This window comes from Triturus cristatus, chromosome 11 (assembly GCF_964204655.1).
Source record: "Triturus cristatus chromosome 11, aTriCri1.1, whole genome shotgun sequence".
Taxonomy (NCBI): domain Eukaryota; kingdom Metazoa; phylum Chordata; class Amphibia; order Caudata; family Salamandridae; genus Triturus; species Triturus cristatus.
This window is the reverse complement of record NC_140594.1, coordinates 815,240,920-815,266,023: the sequence shown is the minus strand read 5'-3', so window position 1 is coordinate 815,266,023 and position 25,104 is coordinate 815,240,920. Positions and strand designations below refer to the sequence as shown.

At 40.9% G+C, this 25,104-nt stretch overlaps 1 protein-coding gene across 8 annotated transcripts in view; it reads left to right on the top strand.

The window, feature by feature from the left end:
- The first annotated feature begins 11,480 nt into the window (after positions 1-11,480).
- AGFG1 (ArfGAP with FG repeats 1) overlaps positions 11,481-25,104 on the top strand; it is a 559,380-nt gene continuing 545,756 nt past the window's right edge. For 4 of the 8 annotated variants that reach the window (XM_085634550.1, XM_085634548.1, XM_085634549.1 and 1 more), the window contains exon 1: positions 11,481-11,866. In XM_085634550.1, coding sequence (XP_085490676.1) covers positions 11,700-11,866 — 167 coding nt within the window. In that variant the 5' untranslated portion in view covers positions 11,481-11,699. The remainder of the gene's footprint in view (positions 11,867-25,104) is intronic. The other 4 variants (XM_085634546.1, XM_085634544.1, XM_085634545.1 and 1 more) reach the window with 1 other exon arrangement.

The following is a 25,104-nucleotide window of genomic DNA, read 5'->3' as shown; positions in this document are numbered from 1 at the left end:
TAACTTCGCTAGTGAGCCCAATATCTTTTTCCATTTTTATCTTGGCTCCACAGAATGACTACTTGTAGTATTCAAAATACTTTATACTTTATTCGGTTTTAAAATAAAACCATAAAAGTTGCACACTCCATATAAAAATATAAAATCATACATTTCATGACAAAAAAGGCCGTTTTAACCAATCCAACAAAAACAGAGAAATATATATACGTCATGATCAATAATAAAAAAAAGGAAGAGATGGTGGAAAAGAGGACAACCAATAACCGGGCACGCGACTTCATAACTGAAAATTGATAGGACGCCAGCTGATATTAGGGGTTTGTTAGTTCTCCATACAATTTCTTGATCTCAATGAGGATTTCAAAAATCCGACTACAAATGGAATACATTCTGGTTTCAACAATTGTAGATAAAACAGAGCTGGGCGGACCTGGATAAAATTCAACTTTTTTAAAAGGGGTATTAAAAATAATCTGCGAGGTACTTCATAGAAGTTACAAAAATACATAAAGTGCAGCAAATCCTGAGGACACACTCCGTCGCAGCCACAGGATGTTAACACCTGGCCTCTACAGCTCCCTTTTGGTACAGCAAGTAAAAAGTGAAAATAATCCAAACAGAACCTGATCAATAAAAACCGCTCGTGGGTCGACAGGGGCCACAAAAGATATGGCTCAATAGATGGAGTAGTTTTAAGTATCATAAATTTGCGGATGCTTGGTTTACACAATTCTACCCCATCTCTACCAAGCTTTTTCAGGGAAATAAAAGTTTTCTTTACAATTCCACATCCACTGCGGGAATGAGTTCAGGCTTTAAAAAAAGATCCGGTCGCCCCAGCTCCTCAAAACTACCCTTTATATATTTTAACCAGGGAATGCGTAACATGTGGTCAAGGCTCAGAACTTCTTTCAGAATCTGGTGATTAAGAACGAAGACTTTGTTTAACCAGCAGTTGAGCCAAAACAGCAAAGGGCGCATGACCAAAATATCACAAATAAATGGAATCCCTGTTTCTTTGTGTACCACCGGGTTCGGTGTTCCTCTAGGCACCCCAAGAAGTTGTTTTAAGAAGGTGTTCTCCACCACCTGTAAAACATCTGTTGCTGCGTAGGCTCATAATTCACTCCCATAGCTGGCGATAGCAACACTTTTGGCCTGGTATATTTTCAACATTGCCACGTTAGGGCGCTTACCCATCTTTGCGGCAAAGTTGAAAATAGCTGTGTTTGCCCTTATAACCTCCCCCTTTTTTCTCTGGATAAGGCCCCCCCAGTCCAAGTGAACGTCTAATAAAACACCCAGGTATGAGAATGTCGTGGTCAAAGGCACTTTCTCACCACCCACTTTGAAGGGGTGCTGCTTCATTGGTCGTGTCCCGACCTGCATAATATAAGATTTAGAGTTGTTAACAGCTAGGTCACGATCGGCCATGAAGCTCCGAAAGGCATCAAGCAGGGTCTGGAGGCCTCTTGCCGTCCTGGCAATGAGGACCGCGTCGTCCGCATATAGCAGGACGGGCAATCCTCAACACCCCACATAAGGGAAATCAGCCCCTGTTTCTACCAAGGTCTTATCCAGGTCGTTAATATATAAATTGAATAGAAATGGGGCCAGAATACATCCCTGCCGTATTCCCATTTCAATTTTAAAGTCCCTAGAAACCCGAAGATCCTGGGCAAATCTGATGTTAGCCTTAGTATCCCTATGCAGGTCCCTCAGGAAGTCAACCAAGCCGTTCTCCACCCCCATGGCCCTCATGGATTGCCACAGTTTCCCCCGGCTGACACAGTCAAAGGCGGAGGAAAGATCCATGAAGGCCATGTAGATCGTACCTTGGCGGGCAACCGTATACTTCCCCAGGGTCATACATAGGTTAAGGCATTGGGCTAGAGGAGAATGCCCTCGTCGGAACCCATATTGTATATCAGAGACAATCTTATTCTCTTCCGCCCAAGAGGATAATCTGTTCAATAAAACCCTGCCCACAACCTTGAACACGGAATCAATAAGGAAGATTGGTCTAAAACACAAAGTGCTATTACGATCGCCCTTCTTGAAAACCGGTACAATCGTTGAGGTGCCCCAGGACTCCAGACATCCGGCCCTGGCCGCCGCGTTAAGCACGGCGACCAGTACCAGAGCCCACAAAAGTGGGTTTGATTTAAAAAGATTCGGAGGGATGCCATCCGGACCTGGAGCCTTGTTACATGACAGCCTTGAAATGCCTTTCTCCACCTCTTTCTGTGCAAATCTTACTGAGACATTAGTATGAACTCTGGTTTGGGCTTGTTGTTGATCTGTAGCACTTTTAAAAATGGATCTAAAATGAGACACCTATTCATCTTCTGTTATAATAGAGTCTACTTCTCCGGCCCCAGTCTTCTCAAATAAGGGTTGATTAATAATACCCCAGAACCTAGAGCTGCTCCCTAATGTGCTTGGCTCCAGTAATTCTCGCCACGTTGCTTCCTTTAGTTCACCCTTGCGGGTGGCCAGTGCCCGTTATACTTGAGACGGAGGGCACGAATCAGAGTTCGGTCTCTCGGAGTAGCTTTTAAGGCTTCCTTTAAATCTCTAGCAGCTTTGGAACATAAAGGATCAAACCATCTGGGCTCACAAGACATCATCCTATGAGAGGGGGCACTTAACAATGCCTCTATCTTACAAGTAATACCCTCAAAAGCCTTGAGAACACCCCCAGGAAGAGAGCCAGGAGACACACTGGATGCTATTTCAGCTGCGCATAACACTTGTACCTTGCCATAAAATAAGTCCGGGGCTACCTGGGACCATTTTAGGCGGCGCCTTCCATCCGTAGGTCTCAGCGTGCCTGGCACTGTAACCCTGGCATGAGTTGTCTGCAAACCTCCTCCCAGATACACACAGATGGGGTTCTGATCACTAAATACACTATCCAGAATTGTAAACCCCCGGAGGTTAGACTGAAGCCCAGCTGAGATCAAAATATAATCAATAAAAGAACCGTCACTCCATCCTTTAAAAGACGCAATGGGCTGTTTACTAAGGGGGGCAGAAAGAGACATTGATGACTACTTGTAGTAAAACTTGCCCCTTAAAGATCTTCTGAAACTATTTAGCAATTGCATTTTAATCTGGGCTCCGTTAAGAGGCACAACGTATAGAAAAGCACTCTCTTGACTAGAGTACTCTCTTGAATAGACCTCCTATTGGGTTTTGATCTTGAGAAACCATTTAGCAATTGCACTTTAACCCAGGCTCTGTCAAGTTGTACGGTGTATGGATGGGCACCTTTGTGACTAGTCCCCTGTCAACTTTTGGGGCCAGTTTAGAGGCACTGTGCACAGCTACAGGGGCAGCCCGGTGCCCTATCTACGGGTAAAAATTGCACTTTAGACTTCTTGTGTATCTTACTATTCGAACCTTATATTCATGTACTTTTAAGAGCACAGTGACCATTTTTTCAATCATATATTTCAAATTGTAGCGACTTCCAATTAGTCCAGGGTTTTTGTCCCTTCAGGCCTTTGTAGGCACTGTTATACTGTCGATATGCTAAAAATGCATCTATGGCTTTTTTATGTAATGATTTTAAATAATCGCACAATTAAAAATGTCTCTTAGCTTATCTGTTAAGTGTGTACAAGTTCACTATCCCTCCAACAAATTTTTTCCCAACCGTGGAAAAAGTTTTACTTATGCCCTAGTCAGAAGTAAAGTTCCAACCTTTCTCAGCATGGAAAAAGATTAGCAAGAAGGTTGTGAAACCCACTATAAAATGCAGGTTAGTAGGTTTGCACAAACTCAAAAGGGCATTCCAACCCTGGAACTATTGCTTACTGCTACCTCCAGCGTGTAGATCTACAGAAAGGTGGAAAAATAAGGGAATTGCTAGTTTGCAAATCCTACTATTGTATAAGCCCTGGCATAATCAGAGAGGCTTGGGGAACAACCTTTACAACGCAACTTTTACAACGCACTACCATTACAACGAAACTGTTACAACGTGAGTGCATTGACAACGCAGGACATTACAACGCAAGTCTTTACATCGACTTGCACTAGATGGCGTGCTAACATTAAAAATAGTGTAGTTTACTATCGCAACAACTTCCCTACTGTTACGTGAACTGGAGTTGGAATAGTAAATTACACTTTTTTAATGTTAGCACGCCATCTAGTGCAAGTCGATGCAAAGACTTGCGTTGTAATGTCCTGCGTTGTCAATGCACTCGCGTTGTAAAACTTTCGTTGTAACAGCATGCGTTGTAACAGCATGCGTTGTAACGTCATACATCCAAGAGGCTTTTATCAGAACTCTTATATAATGGGATTGCTGCCATAATTTGTCATTGCACTACATGGTACCATAGGGACAAGTTGACTTTTTTATAGGATAAGTAGATTTATAAAGCAGCCTGTCCCATGGACATGTAAATATTTTATGAATATTTTATTTTTCTTAAATTCCACGTCCCTGGACTTGGTCAATCAGATGTTGGCTCAGCCCCAGGGATTATTTCTCAGTCACCTGATGCTATTTGCTTGTGGAATATATTTTTCGTTCTCCGATGTAGTGTTCACTGAGGTGCACAAAGAGCTATTTTATCATTTCAAGCCTTTCTGTACACTCCTTGATGCTCATTTGTCCACTTTCCCCTTTGTACTCCTGTCAGCACCTACATCCTGCAAAAATGTATTTCCCCTGTGTGTCGCTCTTGAGTTTCCCATCCCCCACCTTGTCATTCCTCCTTCTTACCCTTCCTTCAGTTACCTCCATTTTACTGGCTTCCCTGCCCACACCTGTCTCCTGTTCCTACCTCCTTACCTTCCTTGTTTCACTCCTTGATCCACCTGCCCACCCTTCTCTCCCAGTAACTTCTCATTAGTGCTGCCAGGCCAGGTATTTTTTCTTTTTTAAGTGAATGGTGAAGGAACCGGTATTAATGAAGATTCCTTTGCCATTCCATTTTCCTTTTCCATAGAAACGAAAGGCAATCTCTCTTGAAGGCTCACAAGTCCTCATTGAAGTCCGCTTTTGGTTTCTTGGCGAAATGAACCTTGGTGGGAATGGACCTTTAATTATAGTTCTTCTTTTCTGTATATGTCATAAACATGATAGGACAATAACAAAGGCTCCCTTGCCATCCAACTGTCGTTTCACATAGAAATAAAACAGGACTTTAATGAAGGCAAAGGAACCCCAAATATAGACTTACTTTTCTTTCTTACATGATCCTGGCTTTAATGTGCTAACACTGTGTTACCATACATTAGAACATTAGACCCAGCTTTATTGACTTTGCCAATGGGTGTTTTTTCTGTGTTGGGTATCTAGAATGGAGTTCCGACCTGGAAATTAAAAATTGTCACAAACTAGACTTCATTGATAAGGTCTCACAATATTGTCTCATAGTATAAAATGCAGAAGGGATTTCAGCTAGACTACACTCATGGAACCCACAATTGCAGAAGCATGCCTTTGCTTACCTGGTTTTTGTTCAGGGGAACATGGTTTAGCATAGCAATGAGAGTATTAGAACGTGTATGACAATTTTGATAACTGACAGAAAAGCAAGTATTTTGTTCGAAGTTTATTCAATACACAGCTTGTATTAACTGACAGGTGATGGGGTAATGTTAGTGGGGAAGTCAAATAAACAATTGACCCACATCCTGAGAAAGTATGACCTGCTCATATGGTAACCAGCATTTACCATTTCGTTAGTGCAAAAGCTCATTAAATATAAAGCGCTCTAACTTTTTCACCATTTGTTTGACAAAGCTCTTCAGCAAGCCAAAGCTTGCACATGACAGTCCAACAGTTTCAGGATTCGAATTGTTACCTGAAGGAGTAAAGCGCACCTTCGCTTTTATCTCGGGGAACTGACGAAATGGCCCCGTGTCCAGAGGAATACACAATGCTCTTCGCAGATCCACTAACCAGAGGCACTTCTTTTTCCATAAAACTTTAGGATCACACTGAAACTCCACTATTCAACTCATATAGACGTGTAGAAAATATTTGATAACAGTTTAGTGGGTGAGCATTAAAAGTGGATGGCCTAAATAGGTTATAGCCATCACTCCCCACTCCACAAAATGTAGATGCCCATCCAATATTCCACATTGGAATGGAGTAAACAGATGAAAAAAGACAGAGTTCCTAATGAAGTAATTAAAAACAAATCTTTAAACAATTTGTATTCATGTATATTGATATCAGTAATTGATTCAAAAAATGTTCAGCGTGACATATTTTTAGAATGTAGAGGCCAATGCCAGTTATATTCCGGCGTATTATTCTTTTGAGCACATGGTGAAAAAGTGATACATCGGGAGATGCAACGAATGAACAAAAAGTTTACAGCTAGAGACTTGAATTTTTGTTTTGTAAAGCAAACTAACATTACATGCATCATGATTTACAGGACAAATTAGTTATTTATATAACGAGTTGAAGTCATAAATTGACATGTCAACCCCTCTGTTGGCAATAGGGCAGGGTCTTCACCATGCCTGCTGAAGCATAATAAATATGCGTGAGCGCCAGTTAGTACACTTGCAGCAGCCCAGCTGTAGACAGATGCCAACTCTTGCAAACTAGCCATTATTTTAATATTTCTCAATGTCTACACTTTACTTTTTACAGTAACATTTGCTCCAATGATGGCCCTATTACCCTTTTCTGTAATCCGAAGATTAAATTACTATGTCAGTCTTGGAAATTAACCTGACTGGTTGCCAACACTGGAATCAAAATGTCGACTTATGGGAGTAAATCAAAAAAGTATTGAGAAGGAAGGTCAGTAAAGGTCAACTGCCCCTAACTCTTTTGGATTCCAATTCATGTTGCATGAAAGGATACATTAAGGTATAATGAACTAAACCTAACAATTCTACAAGCCAGGATTCGTAAATCAGTATTTATGATATAAGAGTTAGACTAAATTTAGAATTAATGAAATGGTGTGTTTGATTAGCGTGGTTGAGACACAATAATGTAAGTATGCTATATTTTCCTAATGAAGCATTTTTAATTTGACATGATTAGGCCTGAGATTCATTTGCAGTGTCATACACTGCACATTCAAATTGTGCTTTCTCTTTCGCTGTCTGTGCACTGAGAGTTAAAATGCCCTTCAGTATTCAATAAATGATGTGTTTAAGTTGGAACAAGTGGGCTGCATAACTAATATCCTAGGCCTGGTCTGGTTGCACTTAAAATGTGGCTTTTCAAGTTACACCATGCACCATGTTCATGATTTCGTGCATACGGCGTTCCCTTTATCATTAAATAGTTGGAATTTTCCTCTGCGGAGATGTTTATTTCAGCTGTAACAATTTACGAGCTCACTGCCTGTTGCAGGAGGAACACACACACAATGTTTAAATGTTCACAGTTGATACATTCAGTAGACCTGGTTTATACATAGTTTCAAACAGCTAATGTTTCGTGATGCAATGTTTTTTCACATTTGCTAAAAGTCTTAATTGTTTATTTTAAGTTTGATATGGTATTCAGAGTGAGCATGTTTTATGAAGCGTAACTTCCAAATTGGCTTGTATTGTTGACATTTTAGATGCATAGCCCATGGCACCACTTCACAACATGGTTTGGACTTGGGTCTTTGCTGCTAAAATGTTATTAAAAAAAGCTGTTGCGTTTGGGACACAAAATATGATTTTTTCTTTATTCACAGAGACAGACTCCATGCTAGTCTTCTTTTTGATCCAATACTTAGAGATTTGTCATGATTCTCTCCTAGCTTTAAACTGAGTATTTCCTATAGATAGATAATGACTTTATTTCGGATATTTTTCAATCCATAAAAGTACACATCAATAAACAATTCACATTAAAAGACATCACATTAATGACAAAATCAATCACACAAACATACAATACATAAATTCCATAAAAGAGTGCAAAGGCAAAACAGTACAGGAAAAAAAGTGCATTAGTGCAATGGTCGACTAATAGTTCAGAGGAAGTTACATTTACTCATCTAAACATTTTCTAAATCTTAGTGTCAATTTTAAAAATTCTAACACCTGGAGGACACTATCCGGGTGCAGCAGCTGTAAGTACATAAAGGCAGGTCTAATTTGTTTAAAATTTAATTTCTTTAAAAGGGTAACAAGGTATCTCCTACGGGGATATTCATAAAATGTACATAAAAACATAAAATGTAGCATATCCTGTGGAGACTTCCCGTCGCAGCCACAGGGAGCTACAGGTTTCTTAAAAATATCTGCCGTGGGTCTAAATAAGAGAAGATGGAAAATGTTAAACCTGAATCGGGTCAGCAAAAATTTCTCATGTGAGGTGAAGGGGCATGTTAGATACTTTTCCATAGAGTTGCAAGTGCTCAGCATAATATACTTTCTAACATTAGGTTTTAAGAGCTCAACTTCATCTCTTAGGGCAATACATTTCATGGAAAAAGCTTTTTTAATTGCTGCTACATCACCCTTGACTATATCCCTCGGTTTAACAAACAAGTTCAGGCAACCAAGTTTCAAAAATTGGGACTTCAGGTATTTAAGCCAAGGTACACACATGGCATGATCAAGTGAAATAAGGTCTTCCGCTATCAAATGTGTTAAAGGGATTTCATCACTTAACCATAGTTTTACCCAGCATAACAGAGGTTTTAAACCGACAATGTCAGATAAATACTGGCAGCCAAGTTCTTCATGTGCAATTAAGTTCGAGGTACTACATGGGACACATAACAGGCGTTTTAAAAATTTATTTTCAACTATTTGTAATTGTTCGCCGTTTATGTAGCCCCATATCTCACTACCGTATACAGCAGTGGCTATGGATTTAGAGTTGTATAATTTCATCATAGCCACATTTGGTTTATTCCCCAGTTTAGACGCTGTATTGAAGATGGAGGCATTAACTCTAGTCATTTCCCCCTTTTTCTTGGCCAAGTGAGGAGCCCAATTAAGTTTGGTATCAAATAAGATACCCAAATAGGTGAATGTTTGAGTGGTAGGGATCGAGACATCATTCAATTTAAAATTGAACTTCTTCTTCGGTTGTCGGCCAACATGCATAATATAGGATTTTGAGTTGTTGACCTTAAGGTCCCTGTCACACATGAAATTATTAAAAACATTCAATAGTGCCTGGAGACCAACTTCTGTTCTGGAAATTAAGACCGCATCGTCAGCATATAAAAGTAGAGGGATACCCCTCAGACCAACTCTAGGGCAGTCTGATTTTACCTCTTGTAAGACAGCCTCAAGGTCATTTATATAAAAGTTAAAAAGAAAAGGGGCCAAAATACACCCCTGACGTACTCCTTTATTGATACTAAAACTTCCTGTAGTTTCCCCGGTCGATGAAAACCTCACGTTAGCTCTTGTGTCGTTGTGCAGGTCCCCAAGGAACTCCACAATCCCCTTATCAATACCCTTATCCTTCATGGTCTGCCACAGCCTCCCCATGTTGACACAGTCGAAGGCGGAGGACAGATCCATGAAGGCAAGGTGAATTGTTCCTTTATACACAACAGTATATTTATTCAATATAAGAAACAAATTAAGACATTGAGTTATAGTTGAACGCCCTTCACAAAAACCATATTGAGAGGTCGACAAAATATTGTTTTCGTTCGTCCAGCTTGTTAGGCGTTGAAGTATAACTCTCCCCATTATCTTCACCATTGAATCAATTAACGAGATTGGGCGATAACACAAAGCACTACCCCTGTCTCCCTTCTTAAAAACCGGAACTATTGTAGAGAGACCCCAAGTCTCCGGGCAACCCAATGTGGCTGCTGCATTAAAAACAGCAGTCAGAATGGGAGCCCAAAAGTCCGGATCAGATTTATAAAGATCAGGTGGTATTCCATCAGGGCCAGGGGCTTTGTTAGCAGTAAGACCCTTTATAGCAACCAGAACCTCATTTATGTCAAAAATGATGGCAGTACTTTCCCTATCAGAGGGGACAGCAACCATAGTTGCATCTGCCTCTGAATAATATAAACTTTTAAAATGACTCTCCCATTCCTCCTTTGTTATACAGCAAACCAGTCCATCTCCCGAGTCCCCAGTCAAAAAAGGTTTCTTTACCAGACCCCAAAATTTAGTGCTGTTATTCAAAGTAGCGGGATCAAGCAATTCCTCCCAGGCCTCTTTCCTCAAAAACTCTTTACAGGCAGCAATAATAGCCTTATATTCCTTTCTACAGAGTTTTACGGCCTCCCTGTTCCTCGGGGTTGCTGCCAAGGCTACCCTCAAATTACGGGCAGCTAGAGTACAGTCATGACTGAACCATCTCGGGCCTAAGTTAAGTCGGGGTTTATATGGGACCGATAGAAATGCTGATACCCTTTCCGTAATGTTTTGGTACGCTTCGAGTAGTTCCTATAATTATTTGCTCATTTCTTTATTATTTGTCTTGCGCTAGACTATATTTGGTTACGGCTATTGACTAGATTAAGGCATAGCTTCCACTGCCTACGCTGATTCACCTTCAGTTCAGTTGCATTGTTATTAATTTGAATACACTATCGCATGCTTTTTGTAATTTCTAATTTTTAAATAAACATTCACAGTCTGTTCTCGACTCAACCTGTGTGGTTTTCCTTTGTGAATTTCCCTATGTGGGTTCTCTGGATTAGTACCGATCCATCCTATCAGCCCTTTTAATGGTAAAAAGCACCCAAACAAGTGAATCTTTGAACGCCGTTTTATTGACTAAACAGTTAATACTAAATTAACCCCTTCAGTGCCCCGCCCTTTTGGGCATAGAAGAGGTTAAGGTGGTACACAGACCCACTATGCATTAGCGTGTATGATGTAAATAAGTATTATTTTCTAATCTATGTCTACGCCATAAGTGTTTCATGTTTTATTATTTCAGAAAATAGTTTAAACATATTGGCTCCCTCTAGTCTATAACTCCCCTCAAGCCTTTATCTTGGACAGCAAAGGATGCCGATTGCTGCAACGGGCTGCAACGGTGTGTAGAGCCTCTCTTGCCACCTCTCCTCCTTTTCTCAACATCCTTTCAGCACTCGCTCGTAAAGGCGAGTTCCGGTTCGTTTCTTCCATCCTCGCCCCCTCCCTCCTCTGAACCTGCCTGAAATTGAAACTAAAAAGGGACGATTATGCAAAGCCCCAGCCACACTTTATTATAACTTCGATCGCCATATTTGGGTATCAGTGCGTTTCTTCTGTCATTGCGCTCAGGCAATAATTCAAAAACGTTATTTTGCAACAATGTTGCCCTGTGTTTATATTTAAAACATTAGTCAAGTATAGATATATTTGTATGTATAAGTAAGTACTCAACAATTGCAGTCTCTACTGCAAAATATTCAGAGAAGGATATATTTAATTTAACTGTCACACTTGGAAACGCATTTCCCTTAACAAGAGAAATAATTATTTTGTAGGGAATAGAAAAACATCACTACAAAGATTGCTAGGGTCACATGAGCTCTGCGTTCTTGTCCGTTTTCTATGCTTGCATTAGCCCAAATATGTGTCCCTTTTCTCTGTCTATGGCGCTCGCCCTGCCCGACTGCCTCCTGTGCTGTCGCCCAGGGCAGCGGCCGCCGGGCTCGAGGTTAGAGCGGAGGCCGTTGCTTGTCTGCTGCTGGGTTGGTGCCGCGTTCCTGTAGGTGTCACGCGTCAGTACGTGCCCCCTTTGTATTTGCAGAACCGGCACAGAGCCCACCTTCATTCCCACCATGGCAGCCAGCGCCAAGCGCAAGCAAGAGGAAAAGCACTTAAAGCTGTTACGGGAGATGACGAGCCTCCCGCACAACCGCAAGTGCTTTGACTGTGACCAGCGAGGACCCACCTATGCCAACATGACTGTGGGCTCCTTCGTTTGCACGTCTTGTTCCGGCATCCTGTAAGTGCCTATGGAATGAGGGGGTGGGGATTTGTGTAAGCGTTGAAGGGAAAAGCATAAGTACATTTGCCTTTTGGACCATTATTGGGCGTGGGTAGAGTTAAAGAAAATGTGTTCCAAGTTCCTACTGAGGTGACGTTACAGGGGTTTTGACCAAAAGTTAATGTTACGAATAAGTATCCCGATTTACATGTGTGTGCCCCTTTAAAGTCAATGGGGCAAGTGAAGCCTGACAATAGTGAGACTTTGGGATCACTGGGTGGTACAGTGATTTGGACATGGCCATTATGGTCGTAATTACTTGCCGTCCGGATCCGAGTATGAAACTTCTTGTCAGTACCACTGGACTTATGCGACTGCGGTTGACGAAATTATGCGGTAGGTAGGATTGAATATGTGGCAAGAAAAAAAACATTTTATGCAATACAACGTGGTACATTTTGTGGCAGGTTAATTACACTCTTGTCATTTTAACACACGTACTGCATGGGGGAAAGTTTCAATTACTATCAGCGTAACATTTGAAAGCTGCTATCGTAAACTGAAATGTGACAACGTTAACCTAAAGGCAGCTCCACGTGTGGTACATTTTTAGTTACAAGGTTTATTTGTTGTTGTTGCAATCTACAAGTTGTACAACAGATAATAGGTTATGTAGCAGCTTCAGTCAATTCATAATTATGTAGAAAATACAGAAGCTGCTGAATTACGAAATTGCAACACCTTTTTCCTAATGTTATCCTTTGGTGGTTCCTGGCTAACGGCAGTAGCTATACAACCCCCCCCCCCCCCCCACGCCCCTCAAGGTCATTTCTTTAAAAAAAGGCATTAACAACATAGTCAACTCTTAGCAAGCCGTGCAATAAATAACGGAATTTACAACAACCAGTGTAGGTTAGAATGTTACCATGGTCTATTTAGTAATTGGTACCGTGAGCTACTGTCCTAGGCTCTTCTGAGAAATTAAATGTCATGGGGAAGGAAGGGGCACTCTGTCCATGCACATTTACCCTACTTTCTCTCGACAGAATGCCCAAGTCACTGCCTGTACAGACCTTTTTCTCAACTCGCTGTCCAGCCATTATACACAGCCCGCTGTATGCACAGCACTTGCCCCCATTTCCTGTCTGCAGTGTTTACCCAGCTCGTTGACTGCATAGGCCTTCTCCCTCCTCATTCTCTTTAAAATGCTCTTTATTATCTCTCCCTGTTCTCCGTCTGGCCATTGCTTCTCCTTTAGTTTTTTTCTCACTACCAGAAGCAGACTTATGCTTCACCGGCTCTATCTTAGATTAACTGCGCAGTACTCCTCTTTTAGTAACCGCACTACGCAGTGTACCAAACTTGAACTCTGTCTGCACTGGGCTTCTCTACCACACACTGTGTAAAGTGCTTTGTCAGCATTAAATCCAAAGCAATTTGATAAAGGCATTCTAATGTATGGAAGTTAAGAATTATCCGTAGATCTTTGGAACAAGGATTTAGCAGCGGATGTTTGAGTATCATTGTCCATACTTGATTTTTGACTAAGATAGAATAGTGGCAGATGTTGCAAGTGGTAGGTAGGGAGTTGGATCTTCTCACGCCTGACCCCCGTTTTTGATGCACCAAATCCAAATCATGATGAATCTTAAAGGAAACTAGTAGACCTCATTTGATAGGGATACCAAGGTATATACCATACCTTTGTAGAGATCCCGAATGTGTTTTTAACTCATGTCCTAGGACCCTTCTAATAATTTTTTTTCAAAAGGACATTCCTTAGAGACATTTTTAACCCATAATTTCACTTCACATAACACGTCACTTGCTTTTCACCCAACAACCTGCTCCGCTGTAACTCAGGCGTTGTAGCACAGCTGGATTGCATTAGGCAATCCAGTTGGACCCCGATGATGAAGCATGCCACCTACTAGGTAGGTAGGTGAGGGGTTTTTCTAAAACAGTTGTGTACTCTCCTTCTCAGTTTTTCAAAAGGTGACTGCAAAAAACGTTTGCTTTAAGTTGCCTTACTAAAAACTTGTCCATTTTGTTTGTGAAAATTCATTGGGGAAGAGGACAAGTTACCTTTTTTTCCTCGCTCTCTCTTTGTTTATACTTGAATCTTAAAGGACCTCACAACTCTAGTGTGGCTACAAAAGTGGAGATGTGTGGTAAGAGATGGATATTCTAGCACCTCTAATAGGGTTGTTGGATAAGCTTTCGTATGTCTGACAAGTATATCTGAAGGACCAGTAGAGCTTGAGATGAGACAGTTGCAGGTCATGCTTGACCTGCTTCCTGTTGGGGCTTGTGCAGTGGCAGTCAAAAGTCATGCCCTTGATATCATGGTGGTACCAGGAATGACTGAGTCACAAGTCAGGCTCCTGCCTCAGATCGGACTGTTTGACTGCAGTAGAGTTGATTGCAATAGTGTTCCTCACAAGTCAAGCCTTTTGAAACATTGATAGGATCTATTAGAACATGCCTCGCTTGAGGCCTCACAAAGGTAGGTTGTAAATGGAGTATTTTTCTATTAGGTTGCTGATCCTAGAAGTAAAGGACTCTTAATTCCTACCCATCTCATTCCAGGGCTGGTCTATGATTGGCCTGGGGGGTTCATAGAAATCCATGCATGACCCCTAAACCTGTTTCTAAACTCGCACCTTTTTTCCTTTAACTAGAGCAGAACTTCAGTCTGAATTTGGTCTAGGCGATTATCATGGACTCTTAATGTGTTATTCCATAAGGAGGTGTGGCAACGGAAAAACGAATTTAGATCCTATCAACAATTTCTTCTGGTTATCTAAAGGCCTGTTTGCTTCACTATGTCATTGCATTTGAATTTGTGCATGACACTTATTTATATTGGAATGCATAATGTTTTGATTTTAGGACCATGCTTTTGGGGAGAGATTCAAGACAGTTGCATCTCTGGATTTATGAATCAAATAGTGAGCCTGATATGTACATTTCTGTGAAGTAAGTGCACTAGATAGTGTCTTTTAGTTGGTATCATTGAAAACTTTTGCTTGTATTTTTGAAAAGCTTTGAAGTTTAGCCACGAATTATGCAGATCAGACTGTTGGGTGACTTACTGCTCTAACCAGTTTGAACCCGACAGGTTGAGTAAACATCAGGTGTCCTGGTTCATGCTTTTGAAAGAAACACGAAAATTGGTTGAGCTCAACAAATTTGCGAGCTCTTGTGTTTTTTGTACACACGACTTAAACTGCAGCACAACATTTTAACCTTAACTTTTGCAAATTGAGGATGGATATTTACAAATCTTGAAAAAAAACCAGAGCGATACAACCTTGAATACGATAGCAGCTTTAAATTCGACCAGTGATTAAATATCTAAGAAACTATAAAATAGTCTCCACCACTTTTGATTGTTTCTATAGCCTCCGTTAAAAAATAATTTCACACTATTCTTCCTATTTCTACTGCAGCGCTTCCATGACCAATCTAATGTTTATGAAATGACTCGGCTTGTTCATATTTTCGAAGAGATGCGTTGATATTTGCATGCCTGACTGGGCGGAAACTTCGGATGTTTCTTAGAGGGACAGTATACTTTAGCTTCCTCCTTGGGTTTTGGAAATATCAGACTTTTCACTTGTAGTGACAAAGTCACTTCAAATGCACACTATGTGTATGCAACCTTGTTCACTGCTTACAGTGAGTGTAACGCCCAGACAATACTGGTTCGACGAGATTGCTGAAATTTTTCCGGGACATGTTAAAGTGCATTCACGTTTGCAGTTCAGTTATATTTGTTGCCGAAACTTTCTGTGGCCAGGTATTAAAAGCATACAACTATCAGAAAAAAATAAGTAGAATCTATCCCTTTTGGCCCATGAACCAGTTACTTGGCAGAGGTTTAGATTTAAGTGATGGTAATAAAATTCTTAGTCAATCTCCTGAAATGTCCAGTAGTGCAGGCATTAGATTTTGCTGGCATGTGATTAAACCATATTTTTCTAAAGATTACTTTTAACAGCTTGCTTTCTCTGTCATTGACTTTCCCAATTACTGTTCTCAAGAAATAAAGTAGAACAGGGACACCTTCACTGTTCTCCCTTCTGCAGTTAATCTACAGGCTCTTTTCTCCATGATTTTTCCTCTGCATTGTTGTTTCTTATTTGATGATTAGGATATTTTGTATTGCATTGCGTTCAGTTTTAGAATATGGAGTAGTGTGGTTGTAGTAAAGTTGAGGCTTCGTTTATAGGAGCGGCAGGGTCATTCTATTTCTATCTAAGGGCCGAGTTGAATGGGAAGACTAATGCACAGCTAGAACTGTATGTCGCCTATAGGATTTGAGGAATGTCTTTCAGTGGCTTAAAAAAAGCATAGCAATTTCTGCCTCTAAGAAAAAACGAGGGTGTATTGAGTAACAGCCTGCATACATTTTCCCTTGAAAGTTTTGGTGAGGTTAATGCCCTCCAACTTTGAGACCTCTTTGTTCGTTGCATAGTTTTTGCACAATCTAGGTAGCCTTTAGGACTCTCTGACACAGACCTTTTACGGGAGCAGCCCGGCTAGGTTACTCATATCGTGCTGTCTTTTTGCAGGACTTAAAAATTCCTAGCCTTTATTGTCATGAGGCAACGTGGGATATAGGGTCATCAGCACCCTAAGTACTTTCTGATCAAAGTATTTTTTGCTGCAGGTAGCGTTGGCTATAGTAATATGCCCGCATTGGTTAAACCTTTGCAGGTGTTCTTGAACAAGCTCTAGATATAATTATACTGCAGCGGCAATGTTTCGGTGCACTGTTGGATTTTGTATAAGCATTGGTATCTCTAAAGTTTTAGTTAAAAATGTGTCCACTGTTGGTTCACAGGACCTCAATTCATCCACACTCCTCCCCTCTGTTCTCACAATTTCACTCTCCACTCTGGTTTGGGTATTTTGCTGTCTTGGATTACATGCTTGTGAGTGTACTACTTTGCACAATTTTTAGTTTTGATGAAAATTGATGAAGTTTCTTGCAATTTGGTAGCTTGTTGTTAGCAGGCTTCGTGTACACTGTTTTGATATGTTGATGCTGTAAAGTGCTATGATAGCTATTACTAAAACGTTGATTAAAAAATACAATTGAATCACACCTTTTACAATACAACTAGCAAATCAAAGTGGTTTTCTGAAGTCCCTGTTGAACTTGTGTAAAGGCTTCAGTTTGTGTGCTTGTTGCCTGCACACAGCACCTACCTTGCACCTGATGCTTGCAGTTCAAGGCAACCACTTAAGAGCTTTGTTTGGTTTGGGGTATAGTTCCTGGGAGAGGAGCACTTTTGTTTTTCAAAAACGATTACATTTAAAAAGCCAAATTACATTGGCTATCAACTTTTGGCTTTGCCAGTGTTTGTACATTTTTCTTGTAAAACTGTTCAAGGGGACAGCTTTTTGTGCGTAAGTGTGCTGCTGCACAGATCTGAGATACCCAGTTGCCTGAAAAATTCAGTGATTCTGATTATCATGCACAACACGATTTATAAGTTTTAGACCTAAAAAAAATTGATAATGTATATTATTGTCTTCTTGATAAGACTTGGGTTAAAGGGAAGCAGTCTTGCATTTAATGAAAGAGAAAGCCTCACTCACACTTATGTGGCATGTGCCATCATAGACTGAATCATCCCACCGTAATAAGATGATACTATCGGGGTTGGATCAAACTCAGTGAGATGGGGTTCAAGATAAATGTAACTGAGTAAATGACGATCCAAATTGCTGGTAAAACTGCCTCTATGTATTCAGAAAGGAATTCCTTGTGTTAAGGCTACATGGGACAGGACTAAAAATCAAACTTGGGATGAATAAAATAGTTATATCTCAGTCATCCTTTTAAGTGCCAATCATACACAACAAGGTGCAAAGCTCTGGTTCGGATAGTTCCTTCCTTCCTACCAAACTCTCCTCCAGGGTTATTTAAATAATAAGCATAGACACCTAACCCACCAACCGGTGGCATGCTTCATCCTTGCTGTCTCCCCGAATTCAGATAGGGAAATAAACCCGAATGGGCTCAACCAAAAAGCGAGAGCTCATAAAAAATGTTGTTCTGAACAAATGCCGGGATCCAGTAGGAGTAAAAATGATCATGGGTATACCCTGGCTATTTCCTTTTATTTAAAGAGTACCCATATCATAGTTAAACAACAAAATTCGGATGCTAAATAAAGGCACAATGGTTTCAACAACATATACTGCTGACATGCCTCAGCTGAAAAAAACATTCCCCCAAAAGGATCACTCGCCTTTAATCAGTGCTTCCATACGTCCCTGCCGACCCCCTTCCTAAATGTGAAAAAGGGTGTATTCAAAAGGAGCCATACAGCTCTCCTACCTGGTTTTTGCTATTTTCAAAACCTGTAGGTTAGAAGACAAAACAAAAACAAGCATTGGCATAGCCAATAGGTCTCGCCTTTGGGACCTTATAAGTGTTTTGCCATGCAACAGTTGCATAACTAAATACTTATTAGGTCCCAAAAGCGAGAACTATTGGCTATGCCAAGCGGTCGTGCGGCCGCGAAAGTGATCGTGATCAAACATCAAAGCGGCTGTGCGGCCGCGAAAGTAATCGCGGTCAAGCGGGGCGCGCGCACCTGCGCACATGCACTGTAGCTCTAGGCTGGCCTGGTAGCACTTTTTGGAGCCCTCTCAAAAAGTCTCGCCAGACCAGCGTATGTGCTGGGTCAGGCGAGACCTAATTAACCATGCTTCAACGGAGCAGAAAGAAGAAATTCCGGCCATGGGCAATACACTACACTTTCAACAGTGATCACTGCAAACCAACAAACTTTCACTTTCTTAAGATGAATCCTTAGTCCCACATAGAAATATATGAACTCGGCACATAAAAAATGGGCACAGCACTGCATATATTTTATACAGTGCCCTCTGTTCTAAGAGATCATGAACTGCTACAGAGAAATTGGTGATTACATTATCTGTCCATATACTGATTAATGGCCAAGTACGTTCCCAAGATGTAGCTAATCATTCGATTTAAGGACCAAGGAATATCCTCATTCATTCTCCCCAACCTCTGTCTTTAATTGGTAAATCCATCTTTATTCAACGATCGAGACAGCAGGTGCCTTATTACGTGGTGATAGTCTCTATTAGGAAACCATATCAATTAATAGTCTCTATTAGGAAACCCTATCAATTAATAGTCAGTATTTCCTAGGTATGAAGTGTTTTTTGTCATTTTACATAGCTTTCTTACTCCTGATGGCGCTAAGATGTTCATTAATCCGTATCCTTCATTTCCTAGATATATTCCTGCATATTTAAGGTCACATGGAGCTGTTGATAAATATGCACTACATCATTGGAATTAGGGGTTGGTATACTTTCTTATTAACCATGGAGTTAATAAACCTAGGTCAATTCCAGTGACTTTCTTGGTCATACAGCATACATTGCATTCATGGTTTTCCTCATGATTGGGTCTTATGACTCCAAATGTATGACGCGTGTGTAAGTGAATTCAGTACTGATTTTTAGTCACTGTGAAATGTTATGGTTTTTAGCCTTTTAGATGTTAAGACATACCAACTAATCTTGAAGGCAATTTAAGTTATTATACTGAAGTACACACCCATATTATACTCCAAGATATATATATATATACTCCAATGAGTCGGAGACAGTATCAAATATTTCCAATGTTTATTAACATCTTCTTGGAGTCCATCAATTTAATACACCGTTGCTTGAGAACTAAAATATACATCACAGGCAGCCAACACATGTTTTGTCAATTATAAGCAAATCCTGTGCACACGTGACAATATGATTAAATTAGATCACAGAAATGATAAAAGAACAATGGAAAGATGTTTTTTAATTCAAACGTTGTCTTCCATCAGTACAAAGAGCGCCAGCCGACACGTGTTTCGTCAACAGTAAACAACTGTGACTCTTCAGGGCTGGGAAACAATATATTGGATCAAAACAAACCACAAAGCAAAAGGAGTGACAATAAGTAAATAAAAAACATGGTTGTGACAAAGCATGAAACAATTGGTGTAACTCTATGTGAGAAAGAACAAGAGCCAATGGAAAAAGGGGGTAACAACAAAAAGGACAATGGCACGAGAAACTGAACCAAAGGAAAAGGTTCATAATGGAGACTTAATGGCAAAAGTCATGAAAAAGAAACACACCTGGGAGAAAAATGTCTCACCAAGTGGTGTTGCCAAAAAAGACATAATAATGGCACGAAATGGTAGAGAAAATCTAGACATATTCAACACTGTATCCAGCAAAAACAGTTAGAAAGACAATTGTATTAAATAAAACATCCTCAATTAAGCAAAATGAAGATTCGAGAACAAATGCAACAACTGAGAGGCAAACGGGCAAAAAAACGAGGTGACATGGCGGAGTGAAAAAAGTACATAATAGTGCAATAAGATAAAGGGCACTAACGCATGCCACTAAAATGCGGTGAGTAACACTATGTACAAGTATTAAAGCATGCAACTAATATGCGGTGCGTAGCACTATGTAAATACGAAAAAAACGACAAGTCTGAGTCGAATAAGTGAAATAACAACTATGACTACGAAAAGAAAACGGCAAAACCTGCGGAGCATGCTGAGAGTATGGCATATGGATAAATAAACCGTAACGTAATGCGGAAGGACAAAAGTTACAAAACTCACCCAATTGAACAATGTCATACGAAAAAGAACGAAAAGCCGTCGGGAATACGAGTAAAGTAGTCTCCCAAGGGTCGGTGCGACCAGGAAACCAAAGGGCTGGAAAAAACGGTAGGAATGAACAACTAAAGGGCACAGTATAAGTACGGCATGAAAGCCAAAGCGTATGGGAAGTTGACACATACCTGTGTATGCCGGTGCGTTATAGCTGAACTTGCTTCCGAAGTGCGGGAGGATGGCGGTGAAACCGGAAATCGGTTATAAAGGAAAAAATAATGAGGACTAGAAGGCTAACCTTCGTGAGATTAGCCGAAAGTGAGGTTCTTGATGACATGGGTGAAGTAAACACAGAGAAGAGACTATGCCCAATGGATCATGTTGTTGCAAACAAACGTGAACAAGTGTTGAATGAAGCAGAAAAGCATGATTAAAAACGCAAAAGAGTGAGCAATGCCACATAAACAGTACAGGTGTTGCAGATAAAGCAAAATCAATTACGAGCAAATAAGACTGAAAATACATTCCATGGTAGGCAAAAAAAGGGGGAGGGGAAAAATGGCGAGATGAATGTACAAGGAAAATGAAGAGGAAGCATAGTTAGAGTAATCACGAAGTAATAAAAATATGTGTGAGAGAATAATACGTACTTTGAATATAAGTACTAAGAAAAAGTAAAATTAAAAGGAAACAGCATGTTTTTAGAAGTAGTGTGTATATCGCAGTGTATCAAAGAACAAGATAATAGAAAGTTAGGACATAGGAAATTAAAGCTATAAGTGCTAGTTGAGAAAAACAAGGAAGGAAGAGAGAGCAAGTTGTGGAAAGTAAAAGTGGACAGCAAAGTAATGAAAAAAGTTTAAGAAGGCTTGATATGAAAAAAACACAAGAAGAGTTTTCAGCAAAAGAGGTTAATGAGTGGAGAAAGAAGATCACTCCGAATTAGGAACCCAAGAAATATTGAAGTTCGTGGTCAGAATTTTGGCCGTGGCTCACTGTATGAAGACGCATTATCCAGGTTGCTTCAAGGCGTCTTAATCTTAGTTCACGGTTACCGCCCCTTATGTTGGGTGGGGCAATGTCAATTCCAAAAAAGGAAAATCTCTTGTGAATCCCTTGGGTAGGGCAAGATCCTATGTGTATGGCCATAGGGTATCTTGAGTCGTTGGTGTTGATGGCTCTGGCATGTTCGCTGATTCTTTCTTTTAGTGCTCTGATGGTACTGCCCACGTATTGGCTCTTGCAGGTGCACTCAAGCACATACACAACGAATTTGGTGTTGCAGTTGATGTTGACTCTGATTTCAAAACGGTGTTTATGATGGTTGGAGAAATCCTTGACTCCATTCAATGCCCATTTGCAAACACCACAGCATCCACATTTGTGGAAACCAATGGTGTGCGGTGTGAGCCAAGAGCGTGTGGAGGCAGTATAAGGAACAGTAGGGCTAAGCCTGTTACGCAAAGTTCTTCCACGTCTGAATGTGATCGAAGGCTTGGTGGTGATGATCTCTTTGAGATTTCTGTCAGTGAGCAGAATATTCCAATGTTTGTTCATGCTTCTTCTGATCACAGAGCTCAGGCCATTGTAGTTGATCAGTCTGGTTGTTTGAAGGGTGGGTTTGATCCGAGTTTTGGGTCGAAGTGTGTTATTCCTGTCTGTTTTGATGACTCTGTTAGCAGCTTTATTGATAAGGTTAGTATCGTATCCGCGTTGAGAGAATCTTTTTCCCATGTCAGTCATGCATTTCTTGAATTCAGTGTCTTCACTACAGTTCCTTCTAGCTCTCACGAGTTCACCATAAGGAATGGCTCGAATCTGATGTATGGGGTGGGAGCTGGTGGCATGGAGAATGGCGTTACATGCTGTCTCCTTACGAAAAAGTCTACTTTGTAAGGTGTTGTTCTTAACATAAAATTCTACATCCCAAAAGGTGATGTGTGAGGTACTACAGTTGCATGTGAACTTCATGTCCATATCATTGGCATTGAGGTGGATGCAGAAGTCGTCGAGATCTTCTTGGGTGCCAGACCATAGTAAAAAGCAATCGTCGATGTAACGACCCCAGTATACAATAGAATTGGTCCACCTTGCGCCCTTAATGCCCCAGATCCAGGTTGCCTCTAATGAGCCCATGTAGAGGTTGGCGAACGAAGGTGAAAACCTTGAGCCCATGGCTACACCTTTTGTTTGTTTGTACCATTTCCCTTCAAACAAAAAGCAATTGTTTTTAAGTATTATATCCATCATGGATATTAACATGTTGGTATGTTGCCATAGAGAGGCCGATCTGACCTCCAAGAATTGTGTGACCGCTTCAAGACCAAGATCAGGTTTGATTGAGGTGTATAAGGACACCACATCTAGTGTTGCCATAATCATGCCTGGTTGCCATCGGAGATCATCGAGAACACTCAGAATATGTTTCGTATCCTGTATGAAAGACGGAAGGTTCCTAACCAGGGGATTGAGAAATAAATCCACATATTGAGCTAGTCGTTCCGTAGGGCCTCCTATCCCTGAGACAATAGGTCTGCCGGGCGGTCGGGTGGGATGCTTGTGTATTTTCGGTAGGGTGTATAACCAAGGAGACACAGGTTTGTCAACCCTCATATACAGTACTACTTCGTCGTCTAGTAAACCAAGGGAGTGCCAATAACTTAGGTTTTTGTTAATCAGTTTGGTAAGGTTGCTAGTAGGATTGTTGGTGAGAGGTTCATAACAGGTTGCGTCGTTTAGTTGAGAGAGGATTTCAGCATGATAGTCAGATTTGTTCATGACAATTACATTTCCGCCTTTGTCGGCCTCCTTAATGATTATGTCGTGATTGGAAGTAAGTTCCTCAAGTGCCGAACGCTCATTTCTTGATAGATTGTCTCTGCCTTTGTGTCTGGATTTACTAGATTTGAGTTCATGTTTGTTAAGATCTTCAAGCACCAGATTGTAGAAGATATCAATGGGATTGCTACCCGGTAATGTCGGTGTCCATTTGGATTTCACCTTGAGTCCGCTGGTGATGGTATGGTCAGTGTCAATGTCTAATTCCGTAAGTAGACGTTCAAGTGCATAAGGATGATCATCCATTTCGCTAAGTGTCAAGAGCAGATGAGTATCTTTGATTTCTCTGATGCTCTGTGTGTTAAGGACGGTGGTCCGGTTCATAGTTTCAGACAGCCTTTAGGAACCCAAGAAATATTGAAGTTCGTGGTCAGAATTTTGGCCGTGGCTCACTGTATGAAGACGCATTATCCAGGTTGCTTCAAGGCGTCTTAATCTTAGTTCACGGTTACCGCCCCTTATGTTGGGTGGGGCAATGTCAATTCCAAAAAAGGAAAATCTCTTGTGAATCCCTTGGGTAGGGCAAGATCCTATGTGTATGGCCATAGGGTATCTTGAGTCGTTGGTGTTGATGGCTCTGGCATGTTCGCTGATTCTTTCTTTTAGTGCTCTGATGGTACTGCCCACGTATTGGCTCTTGCAGGTGCACTCAAGCACATACACAACGAATTTGGTGTTGCAGTTGATGTTGACTCTGATTTCAAAACGGTTTTTATGATGGTTGGAGAAATCCTTGACTCCATTCAATGCCCATTTGCAAACACCACAGCATCCACATTTGTGGAAACCAATGGTGTGCGGTGTGAGCCAAGAGCGTGTGGAGGCAGTATAAGGAACAGTAGGGCTAAGCCTGTTACGCAAAGTTCTTCCACGTCTGAATGTGATCGAAGGCTTGGTGGTGATGATCTCTTTGAGATTTCTGTCAGTGAGCAGAATATTCCAATGTTTGTTCATGCTTCTTCTGATCACAGAGCTCAGGCCATTGTAGTTGATCAGTCTGGTTGTTTGAAGGGTGGGTTTGATCCGAGTTTTGGGTCGAAGTGTGTTATTCCTGTCTGTTTTGATGACTCTGTTAGCAGCTTTATTGATAAGGTTAGTATCGTATCCGCGTTGAGAGAATCTTTTTCCCATGTCAGTCATGCATTTCTTGAATTCAGTGTCTTCACTACAGTTCCTTCTAGCTCTCACGAGTTCACCATAAGGAATGGCTCGAATCTGATGTATGGGGTGGGAGCTGGTGGCATGGAGAATGGCATTACATGCTGTCTCCTTACGAAAAAGTCTACTTTGTAAGGTGTTGTTCTTAACATAAAATTCTACATCCAAAAAGGTGATGTGTGAGGTACTACAGTTGCATGTGAACTTCATGTCCATATCATTGGCATTGAGGTGGATGCAGAAGTCGTCGAGATCTTCTTGGGTGCCAGACCATAGTAAAAAGCAATCGTCGATGTAACGACCCCAGTATACAATAGAATTGGTCCACCTTGCGCCCTTAATGCCCCAGATCCAGGTTGCCTCTAATGAGCCCATGTAAAGGTTGGCGAACGAAGGTGAAAACCTTGAGCCCATGGCTACACCTTTTGTTTGTTTGTACCATTTCCCTTCAAACAAAAAGCAATTGTTTTTAAGTATTATATCCATCATGGATATTAACATGTTGGTATGTTGCCATAGAGAGGCCGATCTGACCTGGAAACTCAGATCGGGCGATCAAAACAAGTAACTACCAACCCAGAG